The sequence below is a fragment of the Sciurus vulgaris genome (assembly GCF_902686455.1).
Source record: "Sciurus vulgaris genome assembly, chromosome: 10".
NCBI lineage: Eukaryota > Metazoa > Chordata > Mammalia > Rodentia > Sciuridae > Sciurus > Sciurus vulgaris.
Window position 1 is genome coordinate 101,804,799 of NC_136470.1, and position 20,678 is coordinate 101,825,476.

At 39.8% G+C, this 20,678-nt stretch overlaps 1 protein-coding gene across 3 annotated transcripts in view; it reads left to right on the forward strand.

The window, feature by feature from the left end:
• Window positions 1-20,678, forward strand: part of TNIK (TRAF2 and NCK interacting kinase) — a 368,490-nt gene that overhangs the window by 201,793 nt on the left and 146,019 nt on the right. For all 3 annotated transcript variants that reach the window (XM_079155119.1, XM_079155118.1, XM_079155117.1), the window contains exon 3: window positions 18,435-18,491. In XM_079155119.1, the coding sequence (XP_079011245.1) occupies window positions 18,435-18,491 (57 nt within the window). The remainder of the gene's footprint in view (window positions 1-18,434; window positions 18,492-20,678) is intronic.

Here is a 20,678-nt window from a genome sequence, read left to right on the forward strand (position 1 = left end):
ACAGTTCAATTTACATCTGAACGAATCTGATATTCATATTTGCATGCCTAAATGTACCTGGGTTGAAAATATGTGGTCCAACATTGTTTCAGCTTCCTAAATCATTCTGACACAGCCTTGTACTTGATAGGTAGTGGGATCCAGTACAAGAAATAATGACAGCCATGCCACCTCAGGCTGGATTTATGTTTTATGAGATAAAATGGTTCTAACTATTTTTGTTGCCATGTCAGCTAGCTAGTTACTGTTAATGCTTCTATAATAAGAAAACACTATGCAAGTGTACATTTTTAACAGAATTTCATAAGCTTCTACATGCCAGGTAATAACCAGAACACTGAAAATAAAACTGTCACTTTCACTTACATTTTAAGTCAGATTTATAGCTTTCCTTTATTATAACATGGTCCAAGACTGAAAGCAAAATCACTATTTATTATTTCCTATTTAAAGGTTGAAATCCAAAGGTACTAAATGAAACAATTTTATATGAAATTTATATGTTCATAGGATATGATGGCAGAGGCTTGTTTGGAAGCTGGGCCTTGCCTTAGCTAGTGGGACTCTGAATAGTCACCTAATGTTTGATTTATTTGTAAAATGGTAAGCATTGGTACTATAGGTGTATTACTATTACCTAGAATGACAACCCACTCTGAAGACTCACACCTTGGACTTATGACCCAGGTCTGTTGTGCTTTCAAAACCATCCCAGTCTCAGACCACGGCCTTTGATTTGTCTGGTTTATACTCCTCATACCCTACATACACACCTGCCCTTTGATATTGAATGAATCTTCTGGTCTCTTTACAGTTTCTCAGTCCCCATGAAATTTTAATAACTTGTCTCTCCAGTCTTGGGCTGCATGATTTCCCAATTTCATCATTTCTAACCAGCCTATACTATGTCCTTTGCCCTTTACTCTTCCAGAATATTCACCTTTCAGACCCCTTACGTGAGAGCAGTTGCACCATTTGATTGCTTTTTCTGCATTTGGGCTGCACAATGCAACTCAGCACTGCTATAATCTGCTGTAGGTACCTGTTCAGCTGCTGCTTCTGTTCCCTGAAAGTCACCTGCAAGTTCACCTCTCTCCACTCCTCCCTTTTACTGCCCCTGCCATTATTATAATATGCGGGTGATCTTCTCCAGTGCCTCTTAGAAAAGGTGGAGTCCACTGGACAGAGGTATCCTGTCTCTCTCCACAAGTTCGTCAGTGCCCACCCACATTCTTGTCTTCAGTCGATCTTGGTGCAAGCTCTTCCCTCCATGGTCAGAACTCCTCCTCTCTTGATTCTGGAATTTCCCACCTTTCTCCCTGTGTTGCCTCTTTCAGATCCTGATTGGTTTAATGAAAGAGTCCAAGTCTTGGTGGAAGATGAATGAATTGCTGTCTGGGAGCTTGGTGGTAGTGACTGGGGAGATAGGGAAAGGACAGGGAAGATGATGACTTGGTGACCTTTTTGGGATCCAGTCTGATCCTGGCTTCCATCTTAAGCCCTTTAAGGTCATACTCTTTAGCATGGCATGAGAAGCTTTTCTTGGTTGGGACACTATCTGCTGCTCCAACCTTCCTGTTTTTTTTTTTTTTTTTTAAGACACGTGCTGTCATAACCATACACAGATTCAGGTCCTTCCTGATGTGTTGGCCAGGCCCTCACTCAGTGCTTTCAGTGTTCTTCCCTCTCTTTCCCCAATATAATCCTGATCCTTTGAGACTGAATTGAAGTCTTCTCTTCGTACCTACCATCCCTGTCCTGCCCCATCTGAGTTGGCTGCTGCTGTAGGTCTGATGCTATGGCATTGTGGGACACAATTGTACTTTCTCAAGCTTGGGATTTATTTCTGAAAACTCCATTGTGAGAAATCATAGACGAAACTGCAAGGTTTGAAAGGAGAAGTTAGTGCTAGAAAGATTAAGGTTGTAAGTGCAGTTCTGAAAGGTATTTTCAACCAAGTGAAAACCCTGAAAAACATTATTTACTAAAATGAAGCAATAAAGAAACCACAGTAAGCCAGATGAGCCTCAGTGAGATGCTACCTGCATTAAATAACTGTCGTTTTGGACAAGTCAGAAAACCTGTTTGTGCCCCAGTTTCCTTATATGTAAAATGAGGATAACAATAATACCTTCTCCCTAGTTTGCTATGGTGAATTGTGTACATATATGCACGTGTCTGTGTGTATGCACATAATGTATATATACAGAAAGGCTTAGAATGGATATGGTAGATATTAGTAATTTTCAGTTTTCATCTATGATTGTCACATCCTATTTATTATTTCCACTCCCCTATATTATGAAGTGTTTAGAATTTATCCTGTTCTGGAGTGTGAATATGAAGACACATATTTTGGGTTGGGGTTCTCTACCCAAGTGTTGGTTGGGTCTCATTTATTTCTCATCTTTGAGTTGAGCCATCTTAGTTTCTATTGTGGCCTCAAAGATGCACCTTTTCATTTGACTTGGGAAGCTCTGAGAGGAGGTTTATCTAAGCAAGTTCAACTCAGGGAATGTGGAGAACAGTCTAACCTGGCTTTGTCAACCTCTCCTGCAACATGCTTGCTCTTGGGTGCTTTCTTTCTGTCTGTCTGTGTGTCTCTCTTTCCGTCTCTCCCAGCTCTTTTCCTTCTACTTAAAGTAGCAGGGTTCAACCTTCCTTGCCTCTGCTTCCCGTATGTTCCCAGTGCTGTTCTACACACACATCTACTTCTGTTCCTCTTCTCTCCACACCCAATAGGACCATTTCCAATAGGACACGGTATTCATTTACTTATATTAAAATATTCACAGCATTAAAAAATCTGTAACAAAAGAAAGCTGTGATTGTAAGTTCTATAAGGCAAGAAATAGTGTTTTATTTATATTTGTGTTAGAGTGGACATTCAATAGATAGGGAATGAATCCTTGGACAGAGGAAAATTATTGAAAGCAAATGAGATAAATCACAGGAAAAATATATGAACTATAAGAATCATGACATGAATTTTATGAATCTAATCTACTCTTTCCTGCTTTCACTACAACACCATCACATTTATATATATTGAGGATCAAATTGTATTCTTGCCAAAGTAGCTTAAAAACATGTCCCAACCTTTCTAAGTAACTCTGACCCTTTAATCACTGTCGCAAATCTATTTTATCAGGAAATTTAAAATCTAAATTATGGTTTTAGTCTATTGTTTCTCTTATTTTGAAATGAAAATGTCATCATTGTAGTGACATTCATGTATTTAGTATCTGTTGCTTTAGCTTGTCCTCAGCTTGCTTCTGAGGCTCTGACATCATCAATAGTTCATTCATATTTATCCAATTATTTCAGATCATTTCCCCAAGATTCCCCAAATTCTCCAATTTGATTTAGGTTGGAGTTGTGCTAATTACATCCTTAGCTAAGTGCAGCATTGAAAAATCCCAAGTTCTTATTTCGAAAGGGCTCAAACCGAAAAGGAGCCAGCACTATGAGGCAATCGTGGAGGCAGAAGTTCAACAGATCTGAGCTATTGAGCCCTTTATTCCAACTCCTTTTCCTAGTCATTAGCTTCAATGCTGTATTTCCTAAGAATATCTGAGAGGACTGGCAATCCAGAAAGAAATTGTTCATAAGTAGTTACTGGTATTGTTAGATGCCAAATATTTAGTGGGTGTAAAGTTTAAACGAATTTAAGTAGCTTCTTTCTCATTTTTAATAATCTCACAGTGCTTTCAGGACTTTGTTGAAATCAAGGCAAGATCCTATGTTAGATACAGAATCAGTAAGTTGCCATACTCTCACAAACTGACTTTTCTAAAAAGTGAAGCATATCAGGCCAACCCCTGATATGCTGAGGTTGTAACTCAGTGGTAGAGTGCTTGCCTAGCCACGTGTGAAGCACTGTGTTCAATCCTTAGCCCCAAATAAAAATAAATAAAGGTATTATGTCCATCTACAACTAAACAAAATATTTAAAAAGACAAAGCCTATCAGATATGGGTGCATCAATGAATAAAATACAATAATAAAATTCATTTTTGTATGACCTTTAGAATGCAGAGGCCGATAAGTGAAATTCCAAGTTGAAAATATGTTGGTTTTCTTAATACTCTCTTAACTTACAGCTGTGGAAGAAATAGTATGTGACCAGACTAAAGAGTGATTTTTATGCTAATATAAATTGAAATGCAGGAAATCATTTTTTAAAAAGTATTTATTAAGCTACTTGAGAAAGCCCCCCCCCCACAAAGTGAGTATATTTGAGAAGTATTAAAGTTGATTATTTGAGTAGAAGAGTATCTCTGCTGAGAGTAGTCTAGCACAAATTAAAAATCTTAACAGGACCTAAGAAAACAGCCTCTTGGTCTCCATCGTCCTCAATAGCTTTCTGCACCTGCGTTATTCTTGGAGGACCTTTGCAGCTTAAATGAAGGAGGAACATTCAGTTTTTCCTCAATGAGATAATCTAGTTGGATTTCTTTCTTAGTAGTTTTTCTTTGTGGTAATTCGTGTTTCCCAAAAGAACACATATATTAGAGATTTTTCTTTTTAATGGTGTCTTCCCCAAGATAGATGGCATAATACCATGTTGGTCATGATTGACTCTGCGGAGCCCTCTGAAAATGGAACAGGAAAGAATAAAAACACTTATGTTTTTGTTAACCTTCCTTTAGGAGTAAAATCCATTAAGATAAAATTAAAGTAGTTGTGCAAGAGATTAAAATAATTTTAACAGTAATTTTGGACTTAGAATTTAGACCCCTCAAAGATGAAGATAGGCCTTAGAGGTAAGGTGCTCAGGAAGCCACCTGCTTCATGTTAGAAAAATATGGGAAGTGGCCTTCTTGGAGTTGTGTTACAGTGTGACTTGTGACTAGGGGAAAAGGATGTTTTTTTTTTTTTTTATATTTATTTATTATAAATATTTGTTCATTTAATGTGAAATTTGTAGATTTTCTTCATAAGGCCTTCCTTTGTAAAAACTTGGCCACATTCCAGAATGTTCTGTGAAATCCACTTGGGTTTATAGAAATGACACTCTTTTGGAAAGTGTTTTATTATCTGCCATTTTCCTTAATAGAGAAGTAGTACTGATTGTATTTATGATATGCCATGAACTCCTGGACAGGAGTTGTCAAGGTTAGGCAACTGCATTGGAATTTATCTTGAACAACAAAAATGAAATATTAACTCAATAAGGTGAGCTGTAAGAACTCACTCTGCCTGTTCACTGATGTTTGCATCTTTGTCTTGTAAGAGGAAAAGGCATAGCAAGTATTTCTATTTATCATCTTTATGAAATCTATGAAAAGTTAAGAAGTTTTGCCTAGAGCTTTATTAAAAAATTGAAAACTGATCAAATTTGAAATAGAATGTGTATTTTTACTCCTTCAGCTCCTCTGCATTTATCTTCCACGGATTTTTCTTGCCTTCTGAACTTGTTTTCCGAAATCTTTTTTTCTCAGAAAGATTTTCAAAATTGTAAATCAGAAATATAACATGTTTTAAAAGTATAACACAATCGTTAAAAAGCATCATATATACACAATTGGTATGTTTTTAAATATTCAAATTTATAAACTGTTGAATGTCCATCAATACTTATTAGTCTGTTTTATTATTGGTATTAAATTACTGTAACTTACTAGTTATTATGCCAAGATTTTCTGTTTAGGAGTTTTGGGGATAGCATAAGATACGTTTTAATAATTAAAGACCTACAGTTTGGTTATTTTGCTTAAATGAGCACCATTTTTATTTTCTTAGTGTCTCTTTCATCTGAAGATAGACATCACCAAAAAATAAACCATTAACATTGCAAATGCAAAATTTCTAAGTTAAATGCTAGAGAAATTCAGGTTTGCTCTCCTGAATGGTAGGCAAGTACCTGATGCCCAAGGTGATTGAAATTAGGTTGAAAACCACGTTGAAATTAGGCTTGGCATTTTCAGATAAGATGCTATTACAGGAGCTTCTGTTTTCCAGGCTTTAACCACAGGCTTGCCCCTTTGCCTCAGCTGGAGATGAGGCAGGCGGGGCTGGAGGGAAGGCAAGGCAATGCTGCCCGCTTCCATGCAGGCGACCTTAGCTGGCTGAGTTCTGCAAGGTTTAGGAAAGTTGTTTAGCTCCTTTTTCTATTTCGTTCAAGAAAGGGTTATCAAATGTTCGCTTTCATTCTGAAAGCAAAGCCACATGCTTCTTTGTTACCTGTAAACTGTTGCGGGCAGGAATATAATTCAAAGGTGGGATCACCACTACTTCTGTACTTTTCAATACTCTTTTCAGTATCTGTGCTGTTAAACATTTAAATAGAACAATCACATTTTTGCAAAAGTAAATCTTCGTGGAAGAAAATATATTCTGATTATCAAGCATTTTAATTTATCCTTTAAGCTTTAGCAAGAACTTCAATAGAGTAAAAAGAGGAAGACAATACCTTCTTGCTCCATTTACTTTGATGCAAGGCCATTATGAAAGGAAAATATGACCTATGAAAAACTTCCTTCTTTGAGCGTCAGATTTCTTCTCTGATGACAGTACTTGTTCCATCAGAGTTGTTATGCTTTCAAGTAGGAGTTGCTTTTTTTTTTTTTTAAGAGAATAGAGGGTCTTAAAAAAGTGAGCCTGCAAAGAGGTTGGAAGTTCGTCACATAGCACATGCATGGGCAGCGGCCTGCTCCTGAAGATGGAGTAGTGAACAAGACAATGAGAAGCCCCTGACCTCCAGACACTCCTTCCTACAGCAGGGAATACCCAGTGCACAGGATAAAGAATAAATCAGATGTAGAGTTTGTTAGATGATCCTAAAGCAGGGAGGGAGAGGGGGTAGTCAAAATTAGGGTGGAGTTGAAAATTTAGATATGGTGCCTAAGGAAGGATTCTTGGAGAAGGTGATATTTGGGAGCAAGATCTAAGAAGTGAGCAAGCAGGTACAACAAAAGGAGAAGTAAAAGACCCTGTGGCACCTTGGAGGAGAGAGAGGAGGGCACAGGGTTCACGGTCTTCACTGTGGTGAAGAAGGTATGGGAACAGAGGAAGGAATCAGAAACAGCCCTCACAACATGCTAAACACTGCAGCATTTTACCAAGTGTTTCTGCAGATATTGATTTAATCCTTACTACACTCTAGAGAGCTAATAACTTTATGTGTATTTTACAGATAAACTATAGACCCAGAGTAACTCTAGACGCACTAAGGCGTACAAGGGCATCTCATACCTCCCCCGAATTCTTTCTGCTTAACCTCCAGTCTTCTTTAAAGGATCTGCACAACTCTACCTACAGATCCACGATTGTCTCCAAGCCTAGGTGAAATTCCTGCTTCAGAAGAGAAGATTGTCCAAAAACTCAGGAAGGCGTTCTCCCTACACTTCTTAATAGCTTCTGAGCAGCCAACCTACACTGCCGGTGTGAAATCATGGCGGAGAGAATTGCACTGGAGTCAGGGAAACCTCACCCTCCTGGAGAGGAAGCTACCTGTCACAGCACAGGCAGAGTGCAGCTAAATTTAGCTGCAAATCAATACATTTTCTAACTTGTCAGCTACCTCCCATTCAGGCCTGCCCTGAGCTGGGGGCCTGCCTGGTTTAGTTAAAGGAGCCCTCTTTCTTCCTCAGGGTGTCATCGCATTTCATCCACCATCCTTCTCCTAAGATTTCAAATGAAAGTGTTCCCAGAATTACTGTCCTGGAGAGGAAACGTAGAGGTGTCCATGAGGCAACTTTTCTTCTTGTTCCCAGAGTTGGTTTCCCAGGGGTGGGTGAATTTGTTGACCAATCACTGTCATCTGTCATGGCAACCCACTTTGAAAGAATATGAATATGTAAGAGACACTTGCATTTAAAAACAACTTTCAGTTTTCTGATGTTCTCTTGCACTCCTACCCAAACAACAATATACGGTGTTTGCTCAGAAAGCATAGTTGCTTTTGCCACTTGTGAGGACAGGAAGACATCCATTAGGGGGAGAGATTTTCAGCAGAGATCTGGGTGTGCTGCTGTTGCAATTGGACTGATCTTCCCAAACACTGTGGGATCCATATTTGTATGTTCTTTATCTGTGTCCAAGAAACTCGAGCTCTTTAATCCATAAGTACCTAAAAGGTGGTGAGTGGTCGTCAGCAGTATAGAATAATGTTGCTTGTCTTATTCTTTCTGAAAAGCTTTGATTCTGCTTCCCTTACTTATTAGAAACAGATCTCATATAGCAATTGCAAGATCCCTATATCTTTGCACATAAAGATCTTACATTGAATAAAGGGAAATACCGTTATCATCTTATAATTAATTAATCACTATTTTAAATTTGAAGGTTCATTGTGATTTGTATTTTAAACAAAGTAACATATTTCTGCCTCAGGCTGCCAGTAGTTGAAAACCATAAGTGTTGGAGAGGATGGAAAGAATACACACGGGCACACTTTTATTACAAAGAGTAATATTGTTGAAAAGTAATAATAGGACAACTTTTTAAAAGGACATACTTTCAAAAATTAATATAATTAGCAGAAATTGTACTTCTGTTTCCAAATACCATAAAGCAAATTCTGTTTAGACATGATACTACTTTACTGCATTGTTTAAATTAGAATACACCACTTAATGATAGTGAAGATCTTAGAATTGCCCTATTACATATAAAAAGTCAGAAGGAAAATGGTCTCAAGTGCCATTACATTGAGTATTAATATTACCTATGTTCTAAAGACTTACATAGATATTTGGGATTTGAGAAGTAGTCCCTTCATTTAAAAAAAAATCATTAAAAAAATGCTGCTAAACAAAGAAAGAACAATGCTATCCCCTTCATCCTGTCTCTCCTCCTACCTGTGAGAAATCCCCAAGGACAAGGTCTTACCTTTTCATCTTTGTAATATTAGTGACACTTGGGTAGCATTCTGTATCCATTGGGCACCTATTAAATGTCAAATTCTTTTAAAACAGGGTTTCTCAGCTTGGTCTTATTGACATTTGGGGTTCAGTAATTCTTTCTTGGAGGAAGGGGGGACTCTGAGCAGTAGGAAGGTTTCATAGCGTCCCTGGCCTCTGAGCACTAGATGCCAGTAGACCAGTCATAGCAGACAGATATTTCCAGACATTGTCAGATGTCCCCTGGAGGGCACAATTACCCTGTTGAAAACCACCCTTTTATAAGGTGTGGTGTAGAGTTTAACTATTTTTTTTAAGAATAAAACATACATGACTTTAAATTCCCTCTCCCTCCCTCCCACACATATATAATATAGATCTGTAATGCACATGTACAATTTCTTATAGAGGAGACATTTGGTTAGGAGCGCTTATCATGGTCTTTTTTTCTTTTTCTTTTTCTTTTTTCCATTGGGAATCATTATGACTCCAGTAAATTGCTCACTAAATTTCATCCGTCACTCGCTTTCCTGCTCAGATACAACTAAAGCCTACCGAAATTGATTTTTGTGTCAGCAACAGAGCAGAGATTCAGTAAGAACATGAAAGCTTTCCTTTCATTACTAGTCTCCCCCCACCCCCACATTACTTTAGATTTGGTGGGCCCTAATTATATTCTAGTGCTTTCCCTACTGACATTTCTTTTGTTTTAATTAAAACTTTTGGAGGGTTGAGGACACTGTGGGAGAGGGTTTATTCACCAGCAGCCCCTATAAAGAGTCAAATGGGTCCCCATTTGTGTTCCTGCCGCTCTGAGAATGACAGCTGGGAACACTGTGGTCCTTTCTTTGTGAACAGCTCTGGACTTGAAGCCCTGCTCTTGCTGCTGCTGCTCCTGTCTGCTGAGTGAGCGAGTGGACACTGCGGGCGGCTGGCTTTGTTTTGAAGCCGTACTGTAGGTGCAGTGAAATGTAGCCCTGTCAGTTGGCAGGCCGGTGCAGGGCCAGGGAAAAAGACATAATGTATCTTCTTGATCTGCAGCGGGGAGGTGGGATGGAATGAGTGCAGGGCCTGCCAGAGCTCCTGAGGGGAGGACATGGCTGCCTTGTGAACAGTCTGCAGAGGAGCCATTGATTAGACATCTTAAAAAATGAGCAGAGGTCCTCCAGCCTCCGGTTAGTATTGTCTCGGGAAAAGGGAGGCAGAGGTGGAGGACTTGGGCAGGCATTGTCTGATCTGGCTTTTCTCCCTAGTGCCTTTCTCTGCCTGACCCTTTCCTCAGGGAAACCAGTGAGGTTATGAAATGCACAGTGCTAATGGCTCACTCAGGTCCCCAGGGCCTTCTTGCGTTTGTTAGTTAACACTTGGAAAAGAAAACAAAAACAAAACCTTGTGGAGCAAAACAGGTCAGATGCTGCAGGTTTTCCCTCCAGTTAAGGTACTTGAGCCCTTCTCTTGTCCCCTTTCCTAAAGAGAATAGCTAAAGTAGTCTCCCCGCAAGCTTTATCAGGCTTCTTCCAGTTTAAGCTCCTGAATCACTGGAGTCTGCCATTGTGCTTTGTGGCAACTTAAAAGGCTCACTAGGTCTAGAAACTTCCATGTTTCCCAGCATCATTTAACACCTACTGGTTGCAAAAAGCTTCCCCAGGAAGGTCAGTGGATCAAACAGGTAGGTGTCAGGCAGAGTCCAGGCAGGAGCCCGAGACACTGTGAGTTAAGGCCCAAAGGTGTTAAGACCTGGGGACCTCATAGGAGAGAGAGGTTGGTTTCTGTGCAAGTCACACAGGCTAGTGCAAGCTGTTGAGAGCTATGCACTTCCTTCACATGTCACTCTTTATAGGTTGCATCAACAACAGCCCATTTTTGTGTCTGAATGGAGTTACTGACTCCACTACCATTACTATAGTCATGTAATTCTAAAACACTTCTTCCTGGAATCCAAGACTTCAGAGTATTAAAATCTTTCTTGGCCACCCACAGTAGAAAACCAAAACAACCAGTGAGAACTGATATCAGGCTGTTGACCATTAAGTTTTTAAAATTAAGAACATTTCATTAATTTTGACACCCAAATTTTTTTTTAAAAATGAAAGATTCCTGCTTAATTTGAATGCCTCTTGTTTGGAGGGATAAATCCCTATCTCATCACAGGGTTTTTATGTTTGCTTCTCTTTTTATTATACACTTCGTCATGGACTGGGGTCCAGGTCCCAGAGCTTTTAAATTCCATTTCTGTCCCTTGATGCCACTCCTGACTGGGGGGACAGAAAAGACTATTTTGCCGGTGGGAAGGAACAGAAAATTTGAGGAGGCTGAAGAGTTGGCTGCATGAGCATATTCTGTCCCCATCCTTTGAACCCTCATGTCCAGCGGTTTGGGTCCTCCCAGAATGAGAGGCCACATGCTATGGTGATTCTGTGGCCTAAATTAGACAAGCGCTGGTACATCTTTGATTTGAACTCACTTTTTTGGGTTGCAAGGTCACTGGGAATGTGTTCTCGGCTTAAGGCTGTGGCCTTGAGACTGGTTCTCCCACTTTTTCCCAGCTTCGGCCGCCCCTCAGCTCATCTGCCTTGCTCCGGCTGTCACTTCAGCTGTGCGTGCCTTTCCTGGGTGCAGGCCTTAAGCTCCCTGCCACGGAATCTGCATACATTAACCACTGTCTGCTAAAAATTGTCACTATTTGACTTGCTTCCCTTTAAGCATCCATTTTGATTTCTAAAGTGAGCCTGGCTGGCAGGCACAAAGACTGAGGAGTCCTCGTTTCCAACAAAGAGAAATGAAGCAGCCTCTTGTTCCTACCTCGTATCTCTGAGGAAGCCTCAGCTCTCAGCTGGCCCACCCCTGAACAGTCTTGAAAACTATCCGTTTGCTGCCACTCAGAGGTGCCAGGCAGAGGAATTCACAGCAAGGGTGCTGGGGTGGGAGTGGCTGCGTGGGAACAGTCCTGTTTCAGTACCTCCCTTCCCCTGCCACAGCTGGGGGCCCTGGCGGCTGGATGCTGAGCGGGCTGTTTTAAGCTACCAGTGGAAGAAGGCACGTGCTGGCCAAAGAAGCGCAGAGGCTCCCTCTGACCTGGGGACACCCCAGGATTAGACTCTGTGCCAAGTGTGTTCTGTGAACATTGATGTTCTTAATCTTAAGGATTTTTGGAATCTTTCCATGAAGTTATCTTGTCTACCTCTCTGCCTCAAGACATATTTTCTCAAAGGAAAGTTGCCTTTCTGAAAGCATCCAGATAGGTGTCTTTAAGCTTTAATCTTGCCAGGGAGTGAAAAGCCGAAGTTCACCTTTGCTCTCGTCTTTACAGCTCAGAGGTAAGGCTGAGCTAAAGCTAATTTCTAGTTTCCCTGTGATCTATGGAGAGAGAAAGTAAATTGGTTTCTCTGTGGAGTTTAAAAGAACTTTGTCCACTGAAATTCATCTTTCACTTTCTTATTTATGGGCAGATTGATTGTAACCCTGCTCACTACCTCACCCTATCTGCTCCCAGGCTCTGTGGGGCTGGATAGAACTGTAAGGAGTGAGGAAAACCAAAAATGGACACATGGACGGTACCAGGAACCCAGTGCAATCCTCAGATCTCACTCCTTCGTTCAATCTGTTATTTAGCAAATATTTCCCTGAGTCCCTTCTGTGTCATGCACTATGAGAGGTGCAGGGAAATATGTACCCAATCTCAAGTCCCGCTGATTTGGCCTTCTGAATATCTCCTGGCTCTCTCTGCCTCTGACATTCTTATTCTCATTCTTCATTTCTATCCTCATCCAAGTTGTCATCCTTTCTCTGCTGTCTCCAGGAGGGAGTATGACCTCGGGAGTAATTCCCAGAGAGAGAGACCTGGTTGATGTGCTTCAGTCTGTGATGGAGAATCTGGATGGATTCACCCCAGCATCAATGATTGGTAGACAGATAGATAGACTTCAATAGAAGGATGTAGCCAGAGTGATTGATCAATGCGACAACAGCTGCCACTACTGCATGGTCTATACTTTATTTTATTTTATGGTGCTTGGGATCAAACCCAGGGCTTCATGCATGCTAGGCAAGCACTCTACAATTGAAATGCTCCCCCAAGTTCTCAATTTGATTTGATTTATTTTCACGGTTCTGGTAATGCACATTTTGAAAAACATCACGGCATTGTGATCAACAGGGTTGGCATAGGATGCCATGGAAGCTCAAAGGTGGTGCACTCATTTGCAAGTAGGAAATTGAAGACTGCCTCAGTAAAGGCGAGATTAACTCCAAGCCAAATTTGAAGAATGAGCCACTCTGCCTGTGTGCCAGTCCTTGGACAGGAGGGTGGAGATGGTGGGGGGACTGTCTGCATTTTCAACAACCTCACTTTTGCTTGTGTACTCTGCTGGAAACAAATGTATTTTGGTGACCTAGAAAGGAAAGCATTCTCTCTTCCAGCCTGGCCTCAGGCTAGCAGCTTGAGAGCTGTCTTGCTGTTCCTTAGAAAATAACAGCAATAACAGAGGTGAGGGTTATGTGCCAATTTCAGACAAAACCACTGTTTTTCTCTTGCATTCATTTTAGGAGAAGATAAAGGAAGGGCTCGCGTACTGTACTACTTGAGTGAGTTGGATTTTACCTTGATGTTGAATTATTTTATATGGAACCAAAATAGGTGTAGATCTTTAACTCAAAGTGAGGTGGAAGAAAAGAGAAGGAGAGGAGAGTGGGTTTGCCAGTGTGTCTGAGAACCAGTCTGGCTCGTGTCCCCAGCACCCATGACCCCACGTGATCCACTTTCCCCCCTGGGTACTCCTCTTTCTTCTTTCTTGTGGACAGACATTTTATGCTTTAGTATATTATCTGATTCTAGGCTTTGGACCAGGTTTTTTTTTTTTTTTTTTTTCCTAGATTTAGTTGGTTTATTAACTTTTGTTGATGTTGATTATTTCAATAGGAAAATAAATTCTAAGTTTATTCTTTTAAAAAGGGATGGGGATGTGGCTCAGTGGTTAAGTACTCCTGAGTTTAATCCCTGGTACCAAGAAAAAAGAAGAAAAGAAAAGAAACAACTCAGGAACTGGGAGTGACGGTGCACACCTGTAATCCCAGTGACTTTAGAGACTGAGGAGGCAGGAGAATTACAAGTTCAAGGCTGACTTCAGCAACTGTTTCAAAATAAAAAGTATAAAGGGTTGGGGATGTGACTTAGTGATAGAATACCCCTGGGTTTAATCCCTGGTACAACCTCCCACCAAAAAAAAAAAAAAAAAAAAAAAAGAAAGAAAACAAAGAAAGAACTCAGCAACTGCACTCTGACAAAACATGTTCTCTAATTTTTGTGGGAAAAAATTTTAAACTCTTTTTTTCCTTTTGTAATTTTTTTCTTTTTATAATTTAATTTTTATTCTTCGGTTGAACGGGTATTTTAGATTCAAATTTAGATGCTGTCTGTATTTTTAATTTCTTTTATAAGTGGAAATAAATTAAAATTGAGAGTAACATGAAAATTGTACTTTCTATTCCCCTGGGATATAACACCCTCCCTCAGTACCCTGCCCCCAAATGGAAAAAGAAGTTTAAAAAACTCCTATGTGAAGCAAATAATGAACAGTGCAGTATGTAACTCAAGTAAAATATGAAAAGGTTTGTTTCAAAAATCTTTTTAAAATTTCACCTGTGAAGATTTGTCATTCAAGATCCAGATGGCAGAAGTGGATAGAGGAGAACGCATCCTGGGATACAGGTCTCAGCTGTGAGATTTTGGCCTCATTTGTAAAAAGGCAGGATTGTTAGGCACCTCAGGGGCTGTTCTACTCGATTTGTTTTTATAAAGTTACCTCTTTAAAAACTCTTAATCACAACTGTGCCTCAGGTTTCTAATGACCTCAGGGTCAGCTGACTCCTAGCCATTCCCCTCAGATCTGCCTTAATCTGGATCCTAGATGGCTTTGACGTTCTTTGGTGATGTAAAGGGCAGCTCAGCTGGGTGACTTCCTGTGGCCTTCCCTGATCATTAGGGTTTGATGGCTCAGCAGCTTCAGGATTCAGCACCTGGGGATACCTGGGCCTGGGACTGAGCTGAGGCTGCTTGTTGTCCCCACCCTGCAGGATCTTGCTGACTTCTCCCTGCCATCTCAAAGTGCATTATGCAGTCATCTGTCAGATTCATCCAGAACTATTATTTCAGCTTGGAAGTGATATTTAAAATGGAGAAAAAAGACACGCTTTTATTTTTCACATTCATAGTGGTTACTAAAAAATAAGACAAAAAAATACTCTAAGTTCCAAAAATAGCAGATATTTTATTGAATTTAAGCCCCAAAGTGCCCAGTGCCTCATGTCTGAAGCGTATTATGGATTGCTTCTCTGTCTTCTCCCTCTTTGGGTCAGTACTGTTGTAGGCTGGTTCTGCTCAGTCTCAGGATGTTGATAGAACCAGGTTGTGGTTGTTGTATCCATGTAACAAATTATTTTCTTGGAGAAGACTCCCTGCTTCTTCAGTAGTTAAAAATCTGCTAAGTTTCTCAGACTGTGCTTTGGCAACACCGGGAAGAGTTGGAGGCAGGGTTGACTAGACTTGGGTATCAAGCCCCTGCTTGGAACGGGGGAATTTCAATTAAGGATTCATTTGGAGGAAAGGTTGTAAAGGCAGTGGGGAAGGAAATGAGAAAAGGAGGAAGAATGGAGAGAGGGAGGGGGACGGCTGATCCTTTGGGCTCAGTGCAATAATAGAAAAAAGGACATGTTCACTGGTTGCGTAGAGGTGAGCAGTGATTAACAGGAATACATCAGAGGAGGGGATACTTCAGTTGAGTCTAGAAAGATAAAAAAGTTATAGGGGATTCAAGAAAGCAAAGAACATCCTAGACCAAGAAAATAGAGCATGAGAGGCAAGAAACAATACAGTGCCTCTAGAGAACTGCAAACAGTTGGATCTCAAGGACCCCAGAGTACAAGCAGGTGGGAGCCTGCCAAGGCGGCATGGCAGAGAAGAGGTCAGCCATAGAGGGCCCTGCAAGCTGCACACAGTGGCTTGCTATTATCCAGCCTCGCCGAACCATTCAAAAAATCTCAAAGTAGATCAGCCATGTGATATCAAACAGACCCTCTGTATTAATCTACAGTTCTCTACCTCTTTCAGTGCTTTAGTAGAGAAACAGTCACTGTTTAAGGACTGTGTGCTTGTCAGTTTTTCATTGCTGTGACCAAAATACCTGACGTAAACAATTTAGAGGAGGAAAGATTTATTTTGGCTCATGGTTTCAGAGATATCAGTCATGGTTGGTTAGCTCCATAGCTCTGGGCCTGAGGTGAGGTAGAACTTCATGGTGGAAGGGCATGGTGTTCTCAGGTCATAGCGGTCAGGAAGGGGGAGAGAGAGAGAGAGAGAGAGAGAGAGAGAGAGAGAGAGAGAGAGAGAGAGAGAGAGAGAGAGAGAGAGTGAGAGATGGGAAATGGAGGAAGTGAGGGGGAAGGGAAGGGCGAGATAGTACCCAAGGGCATGTTCCACTTTCTCCAACCATGCCCCAACCTTCCTATAGTTTCTACCACCTCTCAGGAGTCCATTCAGTCATCTGGTTTAATCCACTGATAAGGTCAGAGCCCTCATGATCCAATCACATCCCTAAAGCTCACTTCTAAACATTGATGCATTAGGGACTAAGTCTTCAACCAAAGAGCCTTATGGGAACACTTTATATCCAAACCATAACGGTGTGCTTTCCTCCTGTCTCCTCCCTCTTGGAGCATTACCAGTCTTTAGCTAGTTCTGCTCAGTCCCAGGCTGCTGATGGGAAAAGGCAAGTTGTTATTGTTTCCTTGTAACAAATTATTCACTTGAAGAAGATACCTTCAAAGTGTGATTTGTTCTTACTTAGTAAGCTGCTGTTTCCTTGGCAAAGGCCATCATTACAGCACCACAGACCTTGCTGACCGTGGAGGTCAGCCAGTGTTCATCTTTTCCCAGCGCCACATGTCTATGGGTGGGCACTTCCTATCCCAGGGCCTGGGATATAATGAGGAGGCATGACTTGTGTTTTCGTGAAACATAACCTGACAAGGAAGACAACCTTTAAAATCAAGACAGGGCCGTCAGAAATGACAGCTGGTGTCTGCTGACAGCTAACATGTGACAGGCACATGAAGCATTTTTCATTTCATGCTCACTGAAGTTCTGAGTTAGGTATTATTGTCTTTATTTTCCAGATGAGAAAAGTGAGATTTAAAAGGTTAAGGGACTTGGGTTATGTCATGCAGATGAGATTTGAACCCAGCTGATCTTAGAAACTGTAATATACTTCATGATAGCACTGCAGATTGAGATCCCTAATCCAAAAGTCTAAAGTGCTCCAAAATCTGAAATTTCTTGAGCACTAAGATGAGGCCACAAATGGAACATTCCACACCTGACATCATGTGATGGGTCACCATCAAGACACAGGCACACTAAAAATACTTAAAATTACCTCTAAGCTAGGTATAAGCTCTATAGGAAACAAGTGGATTTTGTCTTTAGACTAGAATCCCATGTTATTGTGTATGTGCAAATATTCTGAAATATGAAAAAATAATCTGAAACACTACAAGGCCCAAGCATTTCTGAAAAGGGATACTCAACTTGTAGTACATAAAATGTGGCTAGGGAACCATATATAAAATGCATTTACAAGTAATGGATCTGATCATCTTTGCTGTTATCAGAGTTGGATGTGCACATTAAGTTTCCTTGAGGGGCAAGCACAGAGAAACTCTTGTGGGATTGCCCTGTCCCCTCGCTGCCATGCCATTTTCTTCTGACTGCTCTGTGTGGTTGCTGCTTTGCTGTCATTCCAAAGACCAAAGATGTATGAATGGGAAAGACAGTAGGATGAATTGGACATAACTTTCCTATGTTTATATATGAATACACAACCAGTGACCAGTGTAACTCCACATCATGCACAATCACAAGAATGGGAAGTTACACTCCATGTATATATGATATGTCAAAATACATTCTACTGTCATGTATAACTAAAATGAACAATTTAAAAATTATATATAAAAAAAAGAAAGACCAAAGATACCCAGGTGCAGGGAGCTGTTGGTAAAGCTCAGCACTGTCTTGGCCACTATTTGGATTACTTACTATTTCATTTTAGGTCCCCTTTTAAGATAAAGAACAATGTCAAGTGAATTATAGCAAAATTATATATAGTTGATTTTGTTACAGTACTAAATATTAAGAATCAAGGCAACTCAAGTTTCCTCACTTGTTTTCTGATGGACATTTGTATGTCCTTCCTCCAGGCCTGGCTCCCCTTCTACGTAAATCCATCTCTCACCCAAGCTCTTTCTTACACTTTGGAGAGTAGCAGAACCAAATTGTTGAGCATTGTGTTTTATTTAATTTGATGCCCACTGTGAAAATAAACCCAAAAGACAAAGTGATAGAGAATGTTTTACAAAATAAATACTAACTAGAAATTAATCTTCAAAACATTTGAAGTATGTATGTGTGCGAGTCTATCTCCCCATTGACATACAGTGACATTAACCCTGGAAATTTTTTATGGTTGGAACTGAGTGTAAATATTACTCATTAGAACTAAATTTAAAATTTTTGTTTTTTGTTTTTCTTTACAGGGTCGTCATGTCAAAACTGGCCAGCTTGCAGCCATTAAGGTCATGGATGTCACAGGGGTAACGTATCTTTATCTTATCATCTCAATAGCTATACATTTGTAACAAAGTTTTGTGATAGAGGAAAAAAAGTGTTTTCTTAAAGATTATTTAAAATAATCTTTCTAAATATTTAAGATCCTTACCCACTTGTGATTCACATATAGAGTATACAACAGAGACTGAGAAGACCATGGATAAATCACTTTAATTAAATTTAGTACCTACACACTGCCGAAGGTACTTAGAGTGAATAATGTGTGCCAGTAATTTACATAAACATAACCATGGATATTTGCATATGAAGGCAGAACAAGGATTTCAAGGTATTAAAAGAATAATGCTGAGATTACACAGAAGAGATGGGTCTTAACAGTTTCCCCAAAGATCTACCTAACACCGGAGTAGGCAAGAGCTTGGATAGCCCTAAAATCCTAGTAGGATATTCAACATGAATATTTTCCAAAACAAACATTTTTGACCAAATAATCACATAAACACAAATTTTTATTTATTATAGAACAACACTGAAACAAGATGTCTTCCTGGATGATCAAAAGCAATCTAAGGAATAGATTTTATTTTAAATGCAATCTAATGCTTTCAATCCTTTTGCTAGATCTGTTTAAAATATTTTAATGCCTTTTCAAGAGTGCAGAGTGAAAATCAGACTTGAAAGGATTCACTGGACATCAAAAGCATGCTAATAATTTTTTATTGTCCCGAGGATTTTTCTAAGATGTGTGTCTGCTGTACATGAAAGCTAAAACACCAAAGTCCCTTTGGCCCAGAAGTGGAATATTCAATATAAATAGATACAGACTGAATGAGTCACATAAAGGTATTGAGAACCAAAATACAAATAAAAAATGAAAACACAGTATGTCTGTAGGCCAGACTTTAAACCAAAGCTTTCCAGACCCAGTCTGTTACCTTCAATAATATATGTTATATGGTGACTACCTACCATAATACCAATTTCACTAATTTTCCTTTATACCACATATTGTGCTGACTTACTTTCCTTAGTTATTATTGATTTGAATTTCTCTTTAAAGTATATTTTAAAAATTCAAGATAATTAATAATAGTAAGAAAATTAACTAAGTAAAAAGTAAAAAGTTTTGTTTCTATGTATATTACCAGATGGATGAAATTCTTCTTTTTGCTCAGCTTAAGTACATTATTCCAGTTGCAGAGGTTATAAGCCAATTCAAATATTTAATCTCAATTAGTTTTTGAATTCACTTTGCCTTTGCAAAATAAGAAATTGCATGTGAATTATATTAATTTGGATTATGCTCTTCTACTTGAAACAGAGGATTGAGCATGGTAGAAGAGTCCTGCTCTCTCTTCTCTCTGGAAGTTGAAAGTCCAGGGATGTGTGGCAGCAGTGTGGTGGAGCAGAGGAAGTACTTGTCTTTTTGCCCTGTCATTCTAGCACGAAGCCTCCTTTTTTAAGGTCACTCTGTAGTTCAACATGGTTTTTGGATTTCCATTGATCATACTCTGTGACTGCAAAAATAAAAAAAGGAGACAGGTGAGCACAAGGATGCAGAAAGAGCCCCTTCCAGTGAAATCTTTTATACTTGGATACACCATCTTTGCTTCTGTTTTCATTAGTTATATGTAGTTACAAAGGAGCCTGGGAAATGTAATCTTTTTATCTACCAATGTGTCCCTTTAAAAATACAGGTTCTGGAATGCTTGCCTTGCATGCACAGGGCCCTGAGTTCAATCCCCAGCACCCCACCCCCCCCAAAAAAATACAGGTTCTGTAAGTCAGAAATGAAAGGGGAGTGGGTATTTGGGATAGTTCAGTTAGCAGGGTCTGACTCCATATCAAAATCAGATACTATAAGGCTTCACCTTGAAACCCATCATAAGTGTGTAATCTTTAACAAAGCCCCAACCACAGAACAGATTAGAGTTTGTTTTGCAATCCTGCTGAAGTCATACTACTGTGTTTTCCTTGGATTGAATCAGATCTCCACATAATGAGATGGGTTTGTCAGTTTAACAACTAATGGTTGTGCTGGAGTCCAAGACATCCGTGCTATAGATTAAGTTCTGTTGTGTGGCTCTGCAGAACTACATTTGAGTTCCACTGACATCATTCATCTCAGTGCAGAACATTGTTGATGTACAAAGTTTGACTTGAGAACACTGAATATCACTCTTCCAGTTTCTGGTTCCATTGGTGAGGAT